At 41.0% G+C, this 22,512-nt stretch overlaps 1 protein-coding gene across 1 annotated transcript in view; it reads right to left on the bottom strand.

Annotated features, from left to right (window-relative positions):
- PLXNA2 (plexin A2) overlaps positions 1-22,512 on the bottom strand; it is a 308,762-nt gene that overhangs the window by 231,096 nt on the left and 55,154 nt on the right. Inside the window, exons 2-3 of the mRNA XM_083172831.1 lie at positions 12,095-13,370; positions 3,988-4,170 (exon numbers count right to left, since the gene is read on the bottom strand). Of these exons, the coding sequence (XP_083028957.1) occupies positions 3,988-4,170; positions 12,095-13,291 (1,380 nt within the window). The 5' untranslated portion in view covers positions 13,292-13,370. The remainder of the gene's footprint in view (positions 1-3,987; positions 4,171-12,094; positions 13,371-22,512) is intronic.

The raw sequence follows: 22,512 nt of genomic DNA, 5'->3' as shown, positions 1-22,512 counted from the left end.
ATGCGCCATGTTCTTTCCCTTTGCTTACATAGAAAACTCATGCCGACCTTGTCATGTGTCTACCTTTATCATTCTGACCCCATTGACCTTTTGACTTTGCCGATCTTTTGCATGTCAACCTTTTTTGGGGTAGACCTATTGATTTACTATCTAGACACTGTAGATCTATCATGTTATTTATGGGTGGTAGATGTCTTTTTTAGCTGCATTTTCAAGTATTCAAATTGAAGTCTAAGAAGTAAAAATAACTTACACAACGCCCACTGTGAGCCTGACCCATGGAAATAATATCTTGCATTTCCCAGGTCAAAGGTTGCAGAATTAAGGCTTACACTGACAGGGTTACTGTAATATGCTGTCAGTTCCATGTGACCTGGTGACTGTTGTCATAAGTATTCATTTAAAGGATCAAGAAGGAACATGAGCACTTAGTACAAGACACGGTTAATGGTTCAAGTGTAAAAGTTCAGTTACATTCATTTAATAACTGTCAGTCCCACGTACAAATGGATAAGCTGGACAGGTGAGGTCCCGTTTAGAGCCAATATTGCAAGCATGTTAGCTGAAGTTCTCAGGGATCATCTATGGTTTTATAACAAGTTATATTTACCATCATATCAATGAAGCGTCCTCTTAGAAGTGTCAAAATTGCTTAATAAATACATTTAACATATTTCAACAAAGAAAGTTCTTATGTGCTAACAGATGTTTACTAAATTATCACAAAAACTTCTAAACCTCTTCAGATATGTTTTAGTAAACAGACAGGTCCTCTTGATTCAAAAAAGAAGCTAATCCAACTACAGACAGGCAAGGATCTGTTTAGCAATTATTGTCCTATGCGCTCTAGCCCTCGGCATCAGTCCCTTCTGTGATGGCAACAGATAGGAATGATGCCTTTCATGATTCATCAAAGTAATAGCTACAAACAAATGCTGTTACGTAGCCCCGGGGGCTCTCTCTACTGCGGAGCGGCAAGTGGTTGACCTCTTAGTGTTCAGATGTATCTGTCTGCTAAGCCTTCACTGTGCACATGTCCTAGCTGAACCCTAATGAGTCAATAGCTTGAGTAAGCAGCCGCCATGTTGAGGTTAACCCTTAAGCCACAAGGCTGGATTTGGCAATCCTTTACAAATGGTTTCAGACTTATCATGTAAACATGATTTGCCAACAATCCCGGAAGAACTGAATATAGCCTACGTACTGTATTCTGGGGACAAGACATTTCTTGGTTCCCAGCTTCAAAGATTCCATCAGGGCTATTTGTAATAGCAATAATGGGTAGACAGCATCAGTGTAAACAAATTATTATTGTTTTATATAGTCAATTGGAAGTACATTCTTTATGCCACTGGGCAGCAATTAGAAGGAAAAAACATTCCTTGCCACATGACTGTGCAAAATTCCACCCTTCACTGCTAAACTGCTTTCCAAACATCACACACACAATGATTCTCCATGTAGATGTAATACATGCCCAATACACTAGCTTAAGTGGCAGGCTAAAGGCAACCACACTGAAAACCATTACTTCACTAAATGTGTTAATTGTAAAATCTCATCAAACCACCAGAATACTAGTATCTCCCCGAACATATAAAGACCCTAGAATTGATGCCATTGCTTTTAGAGAGTGTTCTAAAGTGACCTGAAATATTCATAGTGTGCCTGATTCTAAGTTGCACGTAAAACAACTTTGAATGACCACTACAATGGGCTTAGCTAGTGGGTGCAAGGAGTGACATTGCTATGGGGTCAGTAGGCTTAGGAGGGACCCTACTCATATGGTTGTCTACCAAGTTCCCCAAAGTGTCTGCTCGGGAGTGCCTGGGCCATTGTACATGCCAGACAGGGGGACTTGTCGGTGGCAATACCTTCCTCTTCCTATCACAGTGATATGATCCCACTCCCCCAATCCTGTTTCATGCTCACATATACAACTGAGTTACTCATATTCTGAATTGAGGGATCCAATGAAGCATCATTTGAGATGGTGGTATAATGTGAACTAGGGCACTTGTTTGGAGCCTAAAATGAACTGGGCACTATTGCTATATAGTGCATAATATGAAATAGGCATTAGACAATATTAGGTACAGAAAATGAACTATCAATGTGAATTGGGGTGTGCCTCTAGAAGCACTGGGGAGTGTACCCTTGGAGATATCACTATGGGGTCCACAAAGATCTGGCTATGCCCTGTCAAAAATGAAATAAGTTACTACGTTAACCATAACTAGATTTGATAAAACACACACAATGAATACATATAGATGCAGGCACCTAATTAGCTGACAAAATTACAGCTTAATTACTCATTTGAACTATACATGACCTAGAAAGCACATTATCTCACTGCCTTCGAATACAGAGTATATAGATATAAAGTGTGTGTGTATATATCTATATATATATATATATATATATATATATATATATATATATATATATATATATATATATATATATATAAAGCACCATTTTTAAAAGGCAATATAACTGAATGAATTCCTCACTGGAAAAATACTACCTATATTGCTTATATGATTAAGCTACAGTATTTATTATAACTTTCCTGTTTAACCTTAGTTTGCAATGAAAACCGTTTTACAGTCCATTTTATGCCTTGTAATATATGAACTGATTAGTGGTTCTGTCAGGAGTTGGATGTGAGGCACAAGATTGTGGGGATATACGTCCTGTCAGCGTCTTCACTTGCTCTTTAGACTTCTTTCTGATTGTGACCTTCTGAAATCTCTTTATTGGCTTTCGAATAAACTCTCCATGAAGTAAAATGTTTCTCATTCATTCTGGTGCACTCTTTGCAGAGTGTATAATGCACGCACCTATCTGAGCCGTTATGATCCAGACCTCTTACCACTTAAGACATTTATCCTTCACTTCTCCCAAACTAGGAAACTCTCTTCCATTTAGTATTTAACATCCTTCTCTCTCCCGTTTTTAAAATGCAGGAGAAAATACACCTTCTAAACCAAGCTTTGCTTTAAATTATTAATGTTTTCTCTATTGACTCCAGATGCACTCAACTTGCACTTATAATAAATACACTTTTCCTCCTAGCATGTCTGTATGTCTCCCATTATACCAATTAGACTTCAAGCTCTTCTGGTCAGCAGCTCGGGCAGACTTATGTTAGAGTTTATTTGTTGCTCTTTTTTCCATTTCTCTACAGGAAATGTCTCTTTCTACAGCCTTAAATGTCCCAATTCTATTAAAAGACTCATACGCAGGTACATCTGTGCATAGGTATAAGTTATGAACATATTAATAAAAAAATACACATAGAAGACATTTTTCTTGAACATAGAAATATATGTATTTCTGTACACGCGCACACACACACACACACACACACACACACACATCTTCTAAATAATAAAATTGACTGCTGATAAAAAAGATGTCATCACAATTAAATGGAATTACAGCTGGTACGAACTCTTAAGGGTAGATGTATGAAGCAGTGATAAGGGGGAATAAGTGAGCCAGAGGAGAAGTGGCCCATGGCAACCAATCAGCTGCTCTGTATGATTTTATTTATGCAAATAATAGATGTGACTTCAGTGCTGATTGGTTGCCATGGGCCACTTCTCATCTGGCTCACTTCTCCTCCCTTATCACTGCTTCATACATATACCCCTAAATCCTCCCACAAGTCCCAGTGAAAGCATAGCTCAAGACATCTATGAGCTGTACAAATGACTGTGTATTTCTTAAAACAGCAAGAAAAAGGACCAGTTTTTGACTCATTTCAATATTTTTTGCTACACAAAATATCTCTGCATTGTTCTGTCTAGGTTTTGCGCTATGTCTCATACCTCGCTATATAATGCACAGTAAACTGAGGAGTATTTACTGCAATAACAGCTCTAAAAGAATGTGTTGCTTGTATAAATCTTTTTGAAATATCTTTTTTGAAGGCCATAACTTATTCTGTCTTCATGGATTTGCTAATTAGTTTCATACCTTCTTTATCCTGCCACTTTTGGTGCCCACGAATACCACACTGTAGTTGTTGTAGACATATGAAACCAGTGATGTCATTCTGTCTCTGCTCTCCGTATACAAGGTAACACCTTCAACCAAGTTCAGTCCTCCCAAGGGTTGGTTTATGTCCAAACCACAGAAATCATCATCAATAGGTACTGGCTGAAACATAAAGAATAAAAATACGTCATGAATAAATAAAAGGCACACAGGGAGGGGATACTGTAGCAATAAACTAACTTCATCAGCAATGGGATGTGTAGGCTGCGCATGTTAAAACACTGCAAGTTGAACATTAAATTGAAAAGAAACAGTCACTCAATCCAAGATACCCTTGGAACTCCCAAGTAATAAGTATTAATTATACCTCTTAACTGCCCAATTTCCAATGTGATTGGATTAACTTGCTATCCTGTGGTCAGCATGCTTATTCTGACTCACAGGAGGATGGGAGTCATGCCAGTAATGACTGGGTTCAAGATGGTTTTGAAGCAAGGAAAGAATGCCGGGGAAGGCCTAGAACTACAGAAGTAATAAGCAAACCATCTGTCATTTTGACCATACAACTATGAAATGCTCATGCCCTCGAGCTTGCAAAATGGGATTAGTCGCAATGTGAGTGACAGGAAGACAGACATCATTTGGTTGTGGAAATGAGGACTGATTGGACAAATGCAGGTTTGTCATGACAGTTCAACTTTAGTTGGCATTTTCTCGGTGTGCATACATTGGCAATTGTGCTCTTACTTGCTACTGGAGAGCCCTCAGCATCCCAGGAGACCAGTTCAGTACTGAGGTACTTAGACTCTTCAGCATGATCTGATTTGTGACGATGGTACTGAAGTGACTGCGTCGGACAGAAATTACAGTGGGCGTCCCTATGATCAGGTTAGGTTCTGCCTAAATTATCATTTTATCAAAATGCATATGGTAAAAAATAGCAACAACAATAGCAAGAACAGCCACATCTGAATCAAGTCCACTGTCCATTGGTACTAACATTGGGGATAATTCAGATACAGTAACTATGGGAAGTACCAATTACTGGTACTTTGCACATGCACAGGATTTGTCCTACATGCGCGAGAATGGGTCCTGTGATGTAGCACGGACTCCGACATCAGACAATCAGTAATTGACAGTCCGATGATGTTTTGTGGGAGGGGGCTACGATAAGCTCTGCTTGGGAAACAGAGCTCAGCGTGTTGCCACCATTTGTAACCAATATACACTGTTATTTTTAAGACCATGGGCCTGATTCACATGTGCAATACCACTGTTTGCGTAGCTGAGCAATTACTCTTGTAGTGTGCAGGAGTCTGGGTCTGCAGATTGACTGACAAGCCAACGCAACTGTGCCACAACTGTGTGACAGTAGGTAAAGGCTCTGTTGGCTTACTTGCGACGGACATTCTGAGCAATCATAGGGTCACAGAGGTCCATATGTACTAAGCTTGAAAAGTGATAAAAGGGAGAGTGATAAACCACCAGCCAATCAGCTCGTAACTGCCATGTCATAGTCTGTGTTTGAAAAATGAAAGGTAGGAGCTGATTGGTTGATGGTTTATCACACTCCATTGTATCACTCTTGAAGCTTAGTGCATCTGGCCCTTAGAGGTCTGATGGTGAGACCGCTATTGGTCTTTGTATACATGTGGTGGATCTCTATACAAATCCATTTGGCTGCGACATTAATATATTGTCATAGATCCACTCTTTTCGAAAACTGAATAAGGCCCTATATCCTAATGGGACTTGATTTTGGCTATAAAAGCTGAGCCTGAAGTCAAATTTGGTGCTATAATATCTCTGAAACAACCTATATATATAAAATCTGCATAGAGTATTTCTGCCATACAAGTCTTCAAGCCTGTCAATCACTCTTTGTCTGCTATGTTGCAGATGAACCTCCCGCCTAACAGGGCATCCAGCTGTGTAGAGGTTAAAGAGAGCATGGTGGACATATTTCATTAATTATAAGCTCTTCTATTTATAAAATGCATATTATCAGCTCAGTACAACACAGCCTTTGATTTAAATTACTGTCAAATGGAGACTTTAGCTGTTCTATAATAGATTACCAAACCAATTACACATGGGTAAAATAGGAAACAAATAAAAAAGAATGTTTTATTCTTAGAAAATAACATTATGGAAAAAAAATGTATTCTTTTGAATGAAGATTTTCAGCAAGAAAGATAAATGGCGAGTATAAAAGGAAAATTAAAGGGGTTTCTACATTTCAGTGCAAACTTGACATTAGGGAAGTACATCTATATAAAGGGCCAAAAAGGTAACACTGTTCAAAAGGGCAACAACATATCTACTATAATAAATAGACGACATGAAAAAAGTAACAGGAATAGGAGGGTAGATCATAAGTTAGTAAACAAGACCTCTCACTTGTGCTCGCATTCTAATTTCCCACCAGACAAGAGCAGGTTCTTCCCCTCACAGTCATTAGACTGCACCTCATATCATCATGTCATACTGTCCTAAAATCAGTTTTAAGATGGCGGGGCTGGTGAAAATCTGGTCAAACATTGAGGTGTGTAGTGTTCCTCAGAAATGAGTTAGTGGTACAGGAGGACACTGTATAGCTTTGGAACCCTCTCTAAGATAGCACTTTTATCCATCAGACTGGACTGTGGGAAACCGGGAGACACAGGATACCTTTTTGTGAATGGTATCTGGTTGCAGGTGAGTCTTTGCCATTGGAAGTCCTAAAATGGCGGGGAAGCTGAATTGTGGTGGCTAAAAATATCTTTACGTGTAAGCATTTCACCATTTTATGCTGTGTCCATTAAAGAATGGCCGTTTATACACAGCAGTCTCAGATGTGTCTACATTACCGGATATCTGAAAGTGAAAGACTGTCCAGGAGAAGAGGAACTAAAATGAAGAAGAATTTGTTTTAAATAAGAATCTATTATGGGATTTTGTGCTAGTGGACCGCTCGTTTGTATATTTTAGATCCTATTTTATGTTATGTAAATTAGTAGAGAATTGCACTAAAAATGCATATACCTTTAAGCTGCGGAAAACCAGTAATTTACAGAAAATTGAATCTAAAATCTGTCAGGTAAGGTATAAATGAGGCTGCCAGCAATTCTGGAAAACGTCAGTAGAACACCATTGTGTCAGTATTTCTGACAAGACAACCAGAAATTGGTTATAGTGTCACTTTAAATCTCTGTCTATGTTTCCTTCAGACAGGGGCTAGAGTTTGACACATCTATCGTAGTGCAGCATATAGGGGAAAGTCTCCCCGCTTCCTGACACAAGATAAATTGGAATCTAACCCAGTGCATTATATGTGGGAAAAACTCCACACTTCCTGATACAGGATAACTTGGTATTTAATATAGTGAAGCATAAGGGCGATATAACCTTTTCACTTCCTTTTACAGTAAAACCCGGTCTCTTACTTACTGCTTTATATGGGGAAAAACCTTACCTTCTCCCAACAAAAGTTTGTATCTAACCCAATGCAGCACATGGAGGAAGGATACATTGGTACCTACCTCAGGGCAGCATAAGGTAGAACTCCTACTTCTGAACTATACTTGCCAACTTTAACTTTCTCCTCTGTTTAGCCTGGAGAGGACATCCAGATAAATGCTCAGGGGCCCAAGTCGAACTGCCTTATTTTTACATTGCAATTTAGTTTTTAGAGTTTTTAGAGTTAAGACTCTATCAAATCTCTTGACGCCTTTTAAATCTGCCCGACCTGCAGTGCAACATGGTTTTACCAAATTGCACAGTTACTTGATAAATTTTGGTTTACTCCCAACTCAGAACCAGCCTCAAGATAAACGTTGAACTTTAATCTAAGTACACACTCTGCAATTTTTTGGGGTCAACCACCAAATGGGACGATTTTTATTCCACAAAAGTCAGGATATCTGTGCTGCACATTAAGCAGCTTTCCGTATACCCACAGGGAGGATGAGTAAATCAGGATAAACCATAGGAAACATGAGCAGATTATTTAAACTTCACACATGTGGCACAATAGCGGGACCCTTTCACTGATATCATTAGTCAAGATAGATAATCATGGGCATTTTCCTGACTGTTTAATTGACGTTGCCTACAAAAATGCCTACACACGCCTATACACTATACTGTGAAAAAGGCAGATTTCCCAAATATTGGGAAATCGGTCCAATAATTATTGTACAGTGTGAACCTGGGGAACCAGTGCAGCATATCTAGGTATTGCCCCTTACTTCCTGACACAGGGTGCCTTGCTGCCATGAATGTCAATTTACTGTATGTAGAAATACTCTCCCCGTAATAATATAAACTATGAATTCTGGTCATGATTACAAACAAACTGTTTTTTTTTCACAGATTTTTAGATTAAAACATTAGAAAATGCTCTGTAATGCAAATCATATACAACGTGAAGTTGGAATTAAATATTAATGAGAAAACAAAAATAATACTAAATCTACCCTCTAACTTTTCAAGGTCTCTATGTCAAATACTGTACTAATTTCTCTCTCTCTCTCTCTCTCTCTCTCTCTCTCTCTCTCTCTTTCTCTCTTTCTCTCTCACTCTGTCTCTCTTTCTCTCATGCTTGCTGTTTATTTAAACGGTGTCCCTTTCTGCAAAAACAGGAGCAAAGATATTAATCTCCCTGGTAAACCCCTCTCATATTTCTAGACTTTAAGTGACTTATCAGAGAATCATCGTTAGAGAAGTATGAGTCAGTTTCGCCAATTTGATCCTTTGTAGTCTGAGTGCAGTAATACGGTACACTGTCGGAGGGATAGGGATATATAAACAGCAGGACATGTCATGTGTAAGCTGTAATAAATAAGAAGACAGTGTTCAGATACTGTCTGTACCCCTTACAGTAAATACTGTCTGTACCCCTTACAGTAAATACTGTCTGTACCCCTTACAGTAAATACTGTCTGTACCCCTTACAGTAAATACTGTCTGTACCCTTTACAGTAAATACTGTCTGTACCCCTTATAGGAAATACTGTCTGTACCCCTTATAGTAAATACTGTCAATACTGTCTGTACCCTTTACAGTAAATACTGTCTGTACCCCTTACAGTAAATACTGTCTGTACCCCTTACAGTAAATACTGTCTGTACCCCTTACAGTAAATACTGTCTGTACCCCTTACAGTAAATACTGTCTGTACCCCTTACAGTAAATACTGTCTGTGCCCCTTACAGTAAATACTGTCTGTGCCCCTTACAGTAAATACTGTCTGTGCCCCTTACAGTAAATACTGTCTGTACCCCTTACAGTAAATACTGTCTGTACCCTTTACAGTAAATACTGTCTGTACCCCTTACAGTAAATACTGTCTGTACCCCTTACAGTAAATACTGTCTGTACCCCTTACAGTAAATACTGTCTGTACCCCTTACAGTAAATACTGTCTGTACCCCTTACAGTAAATACTGTCTGTACCCCTTACAGTAAATACTGTCTGTACCCCTTACAGTAAATACTGTCTGTACCCCTTACAGTAAATACTGTCTGTACCCCTTACAGTAAATACTGTCTGTACCCCTTACAGTAAATACTGTCTGTACCCCTTACAGTAAATACTGTCTGTACCCCTTACAGTAAATACTGTCTGTGCCCCTTACAGTAAATACTGTCTGTGCCCCTTACAGTAAATACTGTCTGTGCCCCTTACAGTAAATACTGTCTGTACCCCTTACAGTAAATACTGTCTGTACCCCTTACAGTAAATACTGTCTGTACCCCTTACAGTAAATACTGTCTGTGCTCCTTGCAGCAGTAAGGGATACTCTTTCATATATAACTTACATTTACTATATTAAGACTACATCACCTCGTAGCAGCTTTTTAATCAGTTAATTGTTATTAGTATGAGCACATAAATCAAATAACAAACAGGGGTCAATACAATTAGTCGCTATGATCTCGCAGGTATGAGTTATCACAGCAGCATGTGCCCCATACTGTAGCAAGCGACCTAGTGTGAATTCAGGCTGAAGAAAAGGTGCAATTCAGCCCAGAAAGGTGGAAGAACAAAGTAAAGGAGGGAAATAAACTCTTTTTGTTGGGGCACTTCTTATCGATCTATATTGATTACAATATTTTATTTGAAATTAATAAAAAGACATAAAAGGTGGAAGAACAGATGCCGTCGCCAGTATTAAACCGCTGCGGCACATTGGACCCTTCACAGTTAAAGAGACTGTGCCAATGGACAAACTCAAAGGGGTTACAAACTGCAGCCAGAGAAGTCGCTACTAGATAAGCGTGTTAAGTTTTTTTTTTTTTTTGGGGGGGGGGGGGGGGGGGGTGGATTCATTTAAATAGGTTTAATAGTGTCCATTAATGTTACTGTTGTTAATATTTTGTTGCATAGTAAAATAAACCTGTAAAGTGATTGTGTAATGGATACAGACCCTTTAACTTGTTCATGTGACTGAGCTTTTTTTCCTGTTGACAACTTGAGGTATAATGATGAGGAATTGTGTGGTATGATATGTTACTGGAGACAAAGAAACTCCTGAACAAGCTCTTGCAGCTCACAGTGGTTACATTAAGTGAAAAATTCTTGTGGTTCAATTAAACTGCATAATGAAATCATCATATTTATGAGTTGAGTGATAACGTTCTTGAGGTTCATAAACTCTGTGATACCAACGGGAGGGAAGAAAAAATCCTAAACATAATTCAGTCTGTATGAAGGGAATTCAATTCCCAGCAGTGTGCAGTTGGGAATGCTCTATAGAGGACATGGGAAAATTGGTGTGCTCAAGGTGTCACCATTCTGTCCATTCCCACAGTATTGCAACGGAGAATTGTGGAACAGGTTGGAATTCCCCTATAGATGTGTCCACATGCAGCTAGTTTCCGTCCATGTTAAACAGCGCTTCTAGTCGCGCCAGAGGTCTTTTTGCAAGTTTTCCCATTAAAATGCATCTTGTTGGCACAATAAAGTGAATAGGATGCACAAGCAGCTTCTGGTAGCTGTCTGTAAAACACAAACGTACCATTTCATATGCAGATACAGCTGCAGTCAAACAGCCTCTAGGCAAGCAGCCTATCATTTTACTCAACAGAAGCTGCTTGTGTGCCTTATTTGCACTGTTTTGCATGTATATGTACAGAGGATAGATGTATGTGGACACATCTGTATGTATATGTACAGAGGATAGATGTATGTGGACACATCTCTATCACTTTGGGCGGGATGTATAATATACATCACTGCCCTTCGCCTGACAGCCGCCGCGATGCTACCACATATGTACTAACATATGCGGCTAGCATCGGGTTGCGGTGATGGAGACCCCCCATGATACCTGTAATGTGGTGTGCGGGGGTCTCCGTCACATCCCGGCGGCTGTCAGTGTCCCGCTGCGTCTCCTCCTCCCCCTGCAGCCAGATGTCCTCCCGGCTGTGACACCTGCTGGGGGAGGAGGAGATAGATGGAGGACGGGAGGGGGGGTCGCGCGGGCGGCGATAGAAGTCCATAGGCTTCTATAGGGTTCTACCCTGCCAGGCGGAGACGGGGCGGACGGGTAATGGTACATAGGAAAATGCGGTAAAACCCCAGTTTTACCGCATTTTCCCTTTAGTACATCCCGCCCTATATCTTACCTGAAGCTTATTTTGCAAAGGTCCAAAGTATGGTTAAACAAGTGGGAATTTCCACGAAAAACAAGGACAAAAAGGAGCCCTATTCATGGCAGTTATAATTTAAAAACATCACCTGTGCACATAACATAGGATGATCAAAGTGTGTGTATTATATATTCGTTATTGAACTTTATTTTGATGTGAATGAATATACAAAACCTACAAAATACTGTAAAAGTGATAATATACAGTAGTGGTTCTCAAACTCAGTCCTCAGGACCCCACACATTTTCCAGGTCACCCGACAGGTGCACTCATTACTCACTGACACTTTTTAAAAGATCCACAGGTGGAGCTAATTATTTCACTTAATTCTGTGAGGAGACCTGTGAAACATGCACTGTGTGGGGTCCTGAGGGCCGACTTTAAGAACCTGTGATATACACTATATATATATTGCTAAAGATAAATGAGAGAAAAATAATATCTTACTGCTTTCGTGCATTGAACATCCTTTCCTAAAAGCCAATTTAGCTCCAGGTTTCCTTCTCCCTGGTAACAAGATTGTAGTCGTTCCTTAATAAGAGCGTTGATAGTCTTAATGGGAAAAACGCAGAGGGTGGAGTCATCGGGTGGGTGATGATATTGCTTTTGGCCTTTGGAGAAGATGGCAAAAAGTACATCATCCTGAACGGAGATTTTCAGAGACCTAGCTAACGTGATACCTGGTTTGGTAACATAGGCAGCTTGCAATAGTCTATATTCCACCCCATTCTTGGTGCATCCAATTGGTAGAGAAATGTATGAGTGGAATTTTGGGTCATTCTTACATAATCGCACAATTCGAGAAGTGTAGAAGAGGTCATTTGCTGAAGTGCTAGAAATACCTTCTGGACTTTCTGGTTGCACGGTGAGAAAATACACATAGTTACCACTGGCAAAACCGTAGATATAAAAAATATCAAAATGGGAGACCAAGGCAAGAGTATCAGATGGGATCTTGATTAGGGATGAAACAAAGTCACTATAGAGCTCATAATCCAACATTGTCGATGATTCAGGGTCCCTGGGCAATTTGCGACTTGAAAGAGTTGGGAAATAATCCTGTTTGCCATCTACTGCAGTTCCAATGAACAGTTTGCCATCCTGTCCTTCAGTCTGAACGATCACTCCATACATTGTACCAGTATCATTGACACTAGAGAGGTAGTGCTCTTTCTTATGAGATGGTTCTACCAAAATAAAAAGATCATCTAGACGGAGGAGCTTGCATACTCCCTGATACAAACTACCGCAAGCCAGCAGCCGGTTCTCTGAGTAATCAATAATTAGCAGTTTGTTTACATTGTTGGTCAATGTACGAGGTTCACTACATGGCTGGACATTCTGGGGAGGGTAACAGGATTTGTTGTCCTCTCCAGGTCCAGTATTGTGAGAAACCAAGAGGGTTAAATTTCCTGACAGCTTGTAGATCCGATTCACTGCACCAACATAGACAGCCCCTGTGCTGTGATGCACAGTCAGATGACTAAAGGTCCAATCCTTTTGTTCAGCGTGAAATGTGTTGATGAGAGAAACAACAGGAATATCTAGAGACAACATGGCCAAAACCAGCAAGACCACAGAGGCTGCCCGACTGTGGAAATGGAGAGATTTCTCTGTCCAAACCTGTAGTCTCTGCTGTTCCATGGTGGTGGACTGAGAGATGGAACCCAAGCTCTCTTTGGTATTCACTGCTTCCAAGAATTTGAGTGTTCTTTACATGATTCTGAAAAACAGAAAAAAAAGACGACAATTTGAATCTATGCAGAAAAAAAAAACTTCCCAGCCAGTTTGCCCTACAAATATATGTATATATATATATATATATATATATATATATATATATATATATATATATATATAATTTGCTAATGTTCAAAAAGTACAATGTGACCAATTTTTTTCTAATCAACGACAATACATGCTTAGCCGATATTCATCACTAATAACTTCAGTATAGATTGCTGCAGAAAGGCCATAGGTGGGAAGATTTGAAGCTAAGATTTTGGAAACAGTTGACAGGAACGATTGTAAGGAATGGGGGTGTGGATTAAAATATAGACGGTACATAGATAGTCAGTCAATACTAAAGATCAACATTAGACATTAGTAGATCGACTGGGTCAAGAGGTTGACAGGGCAAAAGATCAACAGTTAAATGGCCAAAATGAACTGAGGGCGACATGATCAAAAGGTCAACATGCAAGTGTCAGACACAGAAAGGATGACACTATTAAAAATGTATTTAATGCTGATTCTAACCCAAACCCTCCTCCTAGTGCCTAACCCTACCCCCTATTACCTAAATGTTGCCCTCCTCTATGGTGCCTAACCCTCCCCCAGTGCCTAACCCTTCACCCTAGTACCTAACTCTAGTCCTTCTCTATGCAACCTAACCCTCCCAAAGTGCCTAACCCTCCTGTATGGCACCTAACCCTACACCTAGTGTCTAAACTTTACCCTCCCCCATGGCACCTAACCCTAACCCTTGTCCTTGTGTCCAACCTTAACCCTCCCCCTAGTGCCTAACCCCCCCCCCCATTGCACCTACCCCTAACCCTCCTCATTGTGTCTAACCCTAAACCTCCCCATAGTGCCTAACCATCACCTCCAGCAGGTTAACCCTAATCCTCCCACAAGTGTCAAACCCATAATCCTAACTATTGGCCCTAACCCTACAAATAATGAAAAGCCATGTAACAAGCTTTTCTGTTTCAACCACTTGCATGTCAATACTAACCCTGTCGACCTCTTTTGGATCAAATTTTTTACCATGTCAAGTATAGACCTAGGGACTGTCTATATATTTACTGTCTATCTTCCATCTAGATACCAAGGAATAAAAAGTATACTTATTATATACTGTATGAGGCTGACCATATAACTGTATTCCATGTGAGCAGCATGTGCTGCACACAGTATTTCATACACTTCAAATGTGTATAGTAGGTTTTATACTATGGCATAACTGTCATTGCCTGAAAATGTCACAGGACAGTGAATACCATGGGCGAAATGTAATAGGGTGTGATTTTTTAGACATGTGCGATTTTTGGTCAAAAACGGCCGAAATCGCACATTTTCCGAAAATCGCACATTTAATAGGTTGAAAATCGCGGTAAAAAATCGCACTTTTTACCGCGAAATCGCACTTTTAGAAGTGCGATTTTTAGTCACATTTCAATTCGCATCCAGATGTTTTCCCATTATAAAGTATACAACTCGCAAATGTAATAGGGTGCGATTTTTGGTCAATGTTACCAAAAATCGCCAAAAAAATAGACCAGGTTCTGACAGGCGAATTTGACAGAACCATGCACAGATCATTGAGATCTGTGCATGGTTCTGTTAATAAAAATGTGTAAAAGTGTTTTTATAAAAAAAAAAACGGCGTGGGGTCCCCCCTCCTAAGCATAACCAGCCCCGGGCTCATTGAGCCGGACCTGGTTCCAAAAATACGGGGGGACAAAAAGCATAGGGGTCCCCCGTATTTCTGAAACCAGCCCCGGACTCTTGGACCGGTCCTGGTTCCAAAAATACGGGGGACAAAAAATCTGGGGGTCCCCCGTATTTTGAAACCAGCACCGGGCTCCAACAGCCCGCGGTGTCATGCCACAGCCGGGGGACACTTTTTATACAAGGTCCCCCGGCCAAAACATGAGCACCGTGGCTGGTCAGCCTTGGACGGGGTACCTGGAGGAGTGGGGACCCCCCCAATAAAGGGGTCCCCCCCCCCAGGCTTCACCCGTCCAGGGCTGAAGCCCGGGGCTGTCACCGGCGTCCGTGGCCAGTGGACGCCGGCCTGATAGGGTTAAATCCATCATACATATCATTACATTGCTTTTTACCGGCGAACTACAAGTGCCAGCAGACCTCCCCCGCATGCTGGGACTTGGAGAACCACAAGTCCCAGCATGCGGGGCATTAATGGGCCCGCTGGGACTTGTAGTCCACCTGTAAAAAGAATGTTTATAAAAAACACACACACAGAGAAGTACAAGTTTATTACACACACACACCTCAATTTTACACCAGCATACTTACCATTCCTGGATCCAGCGCTGGTCTGGCTGCTTTACAGCCGGCTCCCCCCGCGCACTGACAGGCAGCGGGGAGAACCGGCTTTCTCCGTTGCCTGTCACCGGCTTTCTCCGTAGCTTCTGTAGCTCTGTCCCAGTGCTACAGAGGCTGAGAGCGTGATTGGCTGAGCTACAGTATGCGTCTCCATGGAGACGCATAGCTCAGCCAATCAGGACTGAGCTATGCGTCTCCATGGAGACGCATACTGTAGCTCAGCCAATCACGCTCTCAGCCTCTGTAGCACTGGGACAGAGCTACAGAAGCTACGGAGAAAGCCGGTGACAGGCAACGGAGAAAGCCGGTTCTCCCCGCTGCCTGTCAGTGCGCGGGGGGAGCCGGCTGTAAAGCAGCCAGACCAGCGCTGGATCCAGGAATGGTAAGTATGCTGGTGTAAAATTGAGGTGTGTGTGTGTGTAATAAACTTGTACTTCTCTGTGTGTGTGTTTTTTATAAACATTCTTTTTACAGGTGGACTACAAGTCCCAGCGGGCCCATTAATGCCCCGCATGCTGGGACTTGTGGTTCTCCAAGTCCCAGCATGCGGGGGAGGTCTGCTGGCACTTGTAGTTCGCCGGTAAAAAGCAATGTAATGATATGTATGATGGATTTAACCCTATCAGGCCGGCGTCCACTGGCCACGGACGCCGGTGACAGCCCCGGGCTTCAGCCCTGGACGGGTGAAGCCTGGGGGGGGGACCCCTTTATTGGGGGGGGGTCCCCACTCCTCCAGGTACCCCGTCCAAGGCTGACCAGCCACGGTGCTCATGTTTTGGCCGGGGGACCTTGTATAAAAAGTGTCCCCCGGCTGTGGCATGACACCGCGGGCTGTTGGAGCCCGGTGCTGGTTTCAAAATACGGGGGACCCCCAGATTTTTTGTCCCCCGTATTTTTGGAACCAGGACCGGTCCAAGAGTCCGGGGCTGGTTTCAGAAATACGGGGGACCCCTATGCTTTTTGTCCCCCCGTATTTTTGGAACCAGGTCCGGCTCAATGAGCCCGGGGCTGGTTATGCTTAGGAGGGGGGACCCCACGCCGTTTTTTTTTTTACTTTTTTTTTTTAGCACTAAATCGCATTTATAAAAATGCGCACATTTTCATGACTGAAAATGCGCACATTTTCATGACTAAAAATCGCGGCAAATCGCGGCAAATCGCATTTTTTTGCCGCTAATTCGCATCTCATTACATATGCGAATTCGCGGCAAAAAATGCGATTTTTAAATGTGCGATTTGGTGCGATTTTTTTTTAGTCTAAAAAAACGCACCCTATTACATTTCGCCCCAGATTTCCTCCTGCAGTAATTGTCCTCAAAAATGTTTGTGGTTATTTTACGTTGAGCCAGGCATCAAAGTGACATACAAACACCTGCAGCGAAGGGTTGCTTGACAATAGGGATAACGACTCCAGACCTATTGAACTTATACCTTCTATTTACACCCTGCAATTTCTGCTGTCACACAAACAGTTGCAGTCAAGCAACAAAAGCAATACAACAGAATGTACAAAGAAACAACAGACACAAGTCAGTGACAACGCCACAGAAGACAAACCTCTCCCCTCTTGGCTGTTCATGTACGGAACAGGTGTTCTATCACATATCCCATTTACAAATCCCTTGTACAATAATTGTTTTTCTACTCCCAGCGATGCAAAAAATACAAGAATAAGTTAAAGCCTCCCTTCCCTGCAGCAATAACAAGCAGCAGCATTACCAAGTGCAATCACAAGATTAAACATGGTACACAGAGGCAGATCCTGTGCAGATCTCCCAAACATCTCATCCTACAGGGACTATTAGACAGATGATCAGCATCTGTGTGGAGTGAAGGCCCACGAGCCATCATTTCAATGTAATTATCTTTGAGCATTTCTGGCCTGAAGAACAACAAAAATATGAGTCAAAGGAGGCTTCTTTTATCTTTGTGTACCTAGGGCTGGCGGTTGAAGCATGAATGCAACCCAATGGTTTTTGATTGTCTAGTGCGATATGAGAAAAGGAAAACACTACTTAAGACGGATCCTATAGATATATATGAACAAGACGTGCCTGTGTTTAAATTGCAGACATTTTTCTGCTGTCTGCTTGTAATTGTTCACAGAAAAAGAGGAGACTGGGAAGAGATGATATTCTATATACACGTCAGGCAAGCCAAGGAGTGTGATCAAAGTGTGACGCTACAAATTAACACCAAGACCTGCTGCTGCTACTACTCTTTTCTTTATTAACGTAATGACATTTTACTAGGAAATCTCATCAAAATTTCCAAAAATCCAGCAAGCAACAGGTTTCATTACACACACATAAACAGAGATTGATGCACTGTTGGCTGGTAATAATTGTTTGGCACAATTAGAAGGATCTATTCCTGCTTGATTTATAATATTAACACTTGACCTTATAATATTCAAGTTTGTTCAATATTGCTGCCATCTAAAGTGTCTCAGCCCCAACTGGTTACAGGGATACAGGCCAACAAAAGGATAATGGCACATTTCATGTTTCTGCAGGCTATAGTGCTGTAACCGCCAGGGAGCGGAAGATCCCATTGTTACATTAAGCGCTTCAGGTAAGTTGACATATGGAATTCGTTTACGGTTCAGCATAAAATATGCAATAAAATAAACAGCAGAACATATACAGTGTAATTCATGTGCAGATAATGTCATCAATAATACACCTGTGTGACATAATGCAGTTTGTGTGATTAATGTGTACACAAAGTAACAATAGCAATTGGTTTTCCACCGTCTTCAAGCTGTCAGTATTACATAATATTTATAGCCATAAGCAATCTAGCTGCTTGTAAAAAAAATAAAAAACAACAAAACAATACAAAATGAATTATGCTGTGTAATATTAATTGTCCTGATGAACAAAAGGAGATTTTACATACATATATTCTGTAAATTGATTTGAGCCCATGACAATTAAGTTATAAATGGGGAAAGCTGCAAATTTACCAGATTTTGGATGCATCACATTTGTGTTTGCATAGAGCAAGCCTCAAATCTTGCAAATTAGTAGCGTTTGGCATGCCACACACAAAGGGGGGACTTTACTTTTCTATCGCTGCCAACTTCTCGAAGCATTAAGTTGGCATCCGATCCCCTTGAGCTGCCAGGGCAGGATCGCATGCGGTCCTTCTGCATGTGATGTATCGCATGCAAACCCCGTTCACCGCCAAGTTGGAGTTTAAAACTGCAGCAAGTATGATCTCCGGCTCCAATTCGATGCGCATGGGATCACGCATCGATTCGGATGTCACCACAGGTCCGACTTAGCCACATTTCAAATAACATGTTGGCCGGATCCGTCGGAATTGGGTGAAAACAGGCCATTTCGGACCTTTGTATGGGCACCTTAAAGCTTGTGCCACACATATCTTTCAAGTGGGACCCGCTTGACAGGAAGGAGCCTTTGAGGAGTCACACTGCTGACCAAATTTCAAGTAGAACACAGTGTGGCTGTGCCACACTGTGAGAAAACATACACATCCTACCATCCTGTCCAATCGCAGCATGCTGTGGTTGTATCCGGTGGCTGTGGCCCTACAAACATATGTGCGGACAGCCACAAAGTATTCTTAGCGCAGGCTCCTTCCAGCCAAACGGAACCCGCTGTACCGCCATGTGTGGCCCCAGCCTAAGGGGTCTATTAAGTATGCATTTGGGAGAGATGAAGTGGAGTGAAATAAAGTACCAACCAATCAGACCCTAACTGTAATTTTTTAAACACAGCCTGTAACATGGCAGGAGATGATTGAATGGTACATTATCTCTCTATACAATGTCACACTCCAAGGCTTAAGCTGAGAATGCACTACACGATGTGTGTAGTGTGTACCCAGTGGTTTATTGTGAGGTGAACCAACATACACACTTACTGATGTCAGGGACAACGTATGATGGCAGGTGGCAACGGAGGACATTGTTAACCACCCATGGGAGTGCGCATCATTAACGTCTTGTGTGTAAAACAGCGTTTGGAACCATATGGTGCAAACACACTAGGTGAATGAGGACACCTCTGTATGCTGATTACGCACTACATTAAGAAGCAGCATTTTAGAAAATATTTTTTTTTATTGTGCATCTATCTAGAAAATGAACTTTGTTTACAGTACATACAGTATAAGGTCTTACCCTTTTCAACAAAGGGCATGAAATGTTATAAGTCCCAAAGTGTCAAGAAAGTTATATAACTAGTACCACAGATATCTTAACCTTTCACTCTCTCTAGTGACATTCTAACCTTCACTGCACCCTTTAAGGATAGAAATCATGGGCAGTTACGGCATAGGAACCTCAAGAGAGATATTGTAGAGTTATGGCCAAGAACGTAACGACCTTTTAAGTAGGAACAGTCTGACTTCAAAGATTAAGGCTTCACTCTTTCTTATGGGAGGTATAAATCAGAAGCAAAATATAGTTTTCTCCTGCTTAGTTAACAAGGTGCCTGTAACTTACTGCTGGGCCAGCTACTGTGCCAGCACACAGAGCATGAAGTATAGAAAAACAATGGAAAACTATTTTGTGGGATGTGCCAAATATGACTTTGCTTGCTTAGGAAAGGTCTATGTTGCATAGATTTTTGGTGATTTTGGTCACAATTGACATTACTTTTCTTTCTCTACTGATATTTATAATGGACATGTGATGAAGGCTATGTATAAAATGGTCTAAACATATAAATAAGTCATAACTTTATAACTCATGAGTAAACATATAAAATATTAAGAGGCAAAAAATGTTAATGAATGAAGTTGTGTGCTAAGTTGATACTACGCAGAACATTGATGCTTTCACTATATTCTGCATCTGCAATAGGTTACACTGAGCTTAGTAAATGGATGGAATATGAGGGGAGGCAGATTATGGGTTTGTGTTTACTGTAGGAATGTATGCTCCTGGTGGATAAATAGGTTCATTTGTGGATAAATAAATCACCCTTGCATACTTCAGGGAGTTTGTGAAAGTAATGTGCTGCTACTGTACCTCTCAGAGGTGTGTCATAAAAATGACTTACATCCAAATGTAAATGATCTGTTTTTCTCTCCCCCCAGAATCTTACATGTACATAATGAGGGTAAGGTGCAATCACAGAGATTTCTAGACTCTTTAGGGAGATAGGGGGATTGCTACTGTATCAATGAGTCTCCCATAAGGAAGAGTTGGCAAGTATGAATTAAATGTGCAGTTGAAGGACATATTTTCGGGTTTGAAATTTTATTGCAGGGGATAAATAACAATATAATACAATGGAATGTATTTTATAAAAAAAAAACTAAGGAGATCTATAGGGGGGTATAGTAGGGGTTATAGCTTATAGCTTTTGATCTCTGTACATACAGGTTGATAATGCCTTATCTGGGTATCTGTTTATTTATTTATGTATGAACTGTTTCTTATATAGCGCATACATATTCCGCAGCGCTTTACAGAGAATATTTGAACATTCACATCTGTCCCCGCCCCAGTGGAGCTTACAATCTATATTCCCTACCACATGTACATGCACACAGATTAATAGGGTTAATTTTGTTGGGAGCCAATTAGCCTACCAGTATATTTTTGGATTGAGGGAGGAAACTGGAGTACTCGGAGTAAACCCACACAAGTACGGGGAGAATATACAAACTCCGCACAGTTAGAGCCATTATGGGAATCGAACCCATGACCTCAGCGCTGTGCGGCAGTAATGCTAACCATTAAACCATCCGTACTGCCTACTACAACTACCATATTATTATAAAAACCATAGCTGCATAAACCAGCTGGTTCTCAGACCCCTTGCCTGTTTACATCCTGCAATCTAACCACCACCCCCTCGCTTGCACCTCTTGTATTCTGTCTGTCTCCCCTTCCTACTAGATTGTAAGCTCCTCCGAGTAGGGCCCTCTTCCCTCCTGTTGTCAAAGCCCACTTCTCTTCACATTTCACTCACAGCTCTCCTTTACTCCAACACTCAGTGACCATCTTCGTCTGCATACTCCTCTCCATCATTGGCCTTAAGCCTCTAGTTGTATGTTGATTGGGTCCTCACTACTTACATTTAAGCTGTAATGTGTATTGAACTGTGGTGCTCTTTATGTGTACTGTATTTTTGTTATTTATTCAATGTTATGCCAAGTTTTGTCTCCCTGTATTGTTCCTTTGTACGGCGCTGCGAAACACTTGTGGCGCCTTATAAATAAAATTATAATAATAATAATAATAATTTCCGGAATGTACTTTTTTATTTTTTTACTTTTTTAAACACTACTGGGGACATCTGTAACTGGCACTACTAGGGACATGATGTGTAACTGGCACTAATGAGAGCATAATATGTAACTGGCACTACTGGGAACATGATATGTAACTGGCACTACTGGGAAAATAATATGTAACTGGCACTACTGAGAACATGCTATGTAACTGGCACTACTGAGAACATAATATGTAACTGGCACCAATGGGTACATAATATGTAACTGGCACAATGGGAACATGATATGTAACTGGTACTACTGGGAACATGATATGTAACTGGCACTAATGGGTACATAATATGTAACTGGCACTACTGGGAACATGATAGGTAACTGGCACTAATGGGTACATAATATGTAACTGGCACTACTGGGAACATGATATGTAACTGGCACTACTGGAAACATGATATGTAACTGGCACTAAATATGTGCAAGATAATGATTGCTAAGCATTCAAGGCCAGTGTCTGAGATAGTACACAAACTTTGTTTAATGTTTTGAAACCGTGTTTCATGCATTAATTAATAGTCTGT

This window comes from Crinia signifera, chromosome 2 (assembly GCF_055691185.1).
Source record: "Crinia signifera chromosome 2, ASM5569118v1, whole genome shotgun sequence".
Taxonomy (NCBI): domain Eukaryota; kingdom Metazoa; phylum Chordata; class Amphibia; order Anura; family Myobatrachidae; genus Crinia; species Crinia signifera.
Note: the sequence above shows the minus strand (reverse complement) of the source record. Positions and strands in the feature narration are given on the sequence as shown.